The sequence below is a fragment of the Urtica dioica genome, chromosome 7, assembly GCF_054948205.1.
Source record: "Urtica dioica subsp. dioica isolate 48M chromosome 7, U.dioica_male_clone48M_v1_H2, whole genome shotgun sequence".
Lineage (NCBI taxonomy): Eukaryota > Viridiplantae > Streptophyta > Magnoliopsida > Rosales > Urticaceae > Urtica > Urtica dioica.
The window spans coordinates 27833815-27835996 of NC_142762.1; the positions used below are offsets into that span (position 1 = coordinate 27833815).

The window sequence follows — 2182 nt, forward strand, 5'->3', positions numbered from 1 at the left end:
TTAATTCGATAAACTTATATGACCATAATTCACTCAAGAATTTAATTGTAACAATGGAAGCTCGTTTATTAAAATTGAATTTACAAGTTGAGTGATTCAAAAGTTTATACTTTACAATCCCTACCCCCTTAAAAGAGTTTCGTCCTCGAAACTTAAGACAGAGCAGGGTACTTGTTTAGCATCTCACTCTCGAGTTCCCAAGTGGCTTCCTCTTCTGCATGCCTCTTTTACAACACCTTGACCAGAGGGATGGTCTTGTTTCTCAAAATTTTCTCTTTGCGATCGAGAATCGCAGCGGCTGGCTCTTCATACCTAACTTCAGGAGAGATCTCAACCTCTTGCTCTTGCAGCACATGCGAAGGGTCAGACACGTACTTCCGTAGCATGAATATATGGAACACTTTGTGGAGGTTGGACATACGCCAAGCAATAAGCTGTCTTGCCTACACGCTCAAGGATCTCAAAAGGTCCAACATATCTCGGACTGAGCTTTCCTTTCTTTCCAAACCTCATCACACCTCGCATTGGTGAGATTTTTCAGAAAACTCTTATGCCTCGAACTCCAGAGGCCTCCTACGCTTGTCTGTGTAGCTTTTCTGACGACTCTGGGACGTCTTCATTTGAGCTTGGACTCTCTTAATCGCTTCGGTGGTCTGCTCCAACATCTCAGGTCCAACGAATCTGCTCTCACCAGCTTCATCCTAGTGATCTAGAGAGCGACACTTCCGTCCATGCAAAGCTTCGTACGGCGCCATACCAATCTTTGCTTGATAGCTGTTGTTGTACGAGAACTCAAATAGCGGAATGTAACGACTCCACAAGCCCAAAAAGTCTAAGACACAAGCTCAGAGCATATCCTCCAACACTTGCATCGTTCGTTCGCTTTGACCGTCAGTTTGTGGGTGAAAAGCAATACTAAACTTCAAATGAGTCCCCAAGTTCTCATGTAGTATCTTCCAGAACTTGGATGTGAAGCGAGCATCACGGTAAAAAACAATCAAGCTAGGAACCCCATGGAGATGTACAATCTCCTTAATATAGAGTTTAGTGAGCTTATCCACGGTGTGAGTAGTCTTGATGGGTTGAAAATGAGCTGGTTTGGTCAATCTATCCACAATGACCCAGACTGAGTCATGACCAGTTGTGGTTTTTGGCAAACCTGATACAAAATCCATCGTTATCTACTCTCACTTCCACTGCGGAATCTCGAGTGGTTGCAGCATTCCAGCTGGTTTCTGATGCTCTGCCTTAACTTGTTGACAAGTTAGGCACTTTTGACGAACTCATCTACGTCTTTCTTCATTCCTGGCTACCAATAGACTTTTTCAAGTCTTGATACATCTTTGTCACACCTAGATGTACCGAATATGGTGTCCCATGAGCTTCTTCCATCAACTGCTTCCTGACTTCCTCGTTGGACGGCAAACAAACTCTTCCATTGCATCTCAGAACCTCGTTCTCATCCAACTTGAAGTCACCCTATTTACCGTTTTGAATATCAAACATCTTCCCAAGAAGATATTCGCCTGCGTACTCCCCATCTTTGATCTGCTTGCGCAGTACTTGACGTATGCTAAGAGCAGCGAACCTACCGTTGATCATCTGAAGCTCTAGCAGCTGCACATCATCTTTCAGATAGAGAGACGTTTCCACCAGACTTGCTAAGGACGCTACAGACTTACGTGAGAGTATCTACCACCTTATTGGCCTTATCAGGGTGAAAATGCAAATCGAAGTCGTAGTCGTTTAGGAGTTCCATCCAACGTCCTTTGCGCATATTCAACTCCTTTTGAGTGAAGAGATACTTCAATGTTTTGTGGTTTGTATAGATGTCGCAACGGACTCCGTACTGGTAATGTTGCCATATCTTGAGCGCAAACACTACTGCAGCAAGCTCTTGATCATGAGTAGGATACCGAGTCTCATAATCTTTCATCTGTCGTGAGGTGTATGCGATGACTTTCCCATGCTACATCAAAACTGCGCCCAAACCTTGCTTATACGCATCGCAGTAAATGGCAAATCCGTCAATTCCTTGTGGAATGGTGAGCACTGGCGCGGTTGTCAGCATGTTCTTCACCTCTTGGAAGCTCTTTTCACATGTCTCGGTCCAGAGGAACTTCTATCCCTTAAGAGTTAGTCAAGTCAAAGGCATGGTCAACTTAGATAATCCCTCCACGAA

General features: G+C 44.3%; 1 protein-coding gene across 1 annotated transcript; it reads right to left on the minus strand.

The window, feature by feature from the left end:
• Positions 1-227: 227 nt before the first annotated feature.
• On the minus strand, positions 228-665 carry LOC149390642 (uncharacterized). Its single transcript, XM_089619819.1, has 2 exons — positions 555-665; positions 228-443 (listed from the first exon to the last, which is right to left on the minus strand). Exons 1-2 carry the CDS (start codon positions 663-665, stop codon positions 228-230), a joined length of 327 nt encoding a protein of 108 aa, XP_089475945.1.
• Positions 666-2182: the final 1517 nt, after the last annotated feature.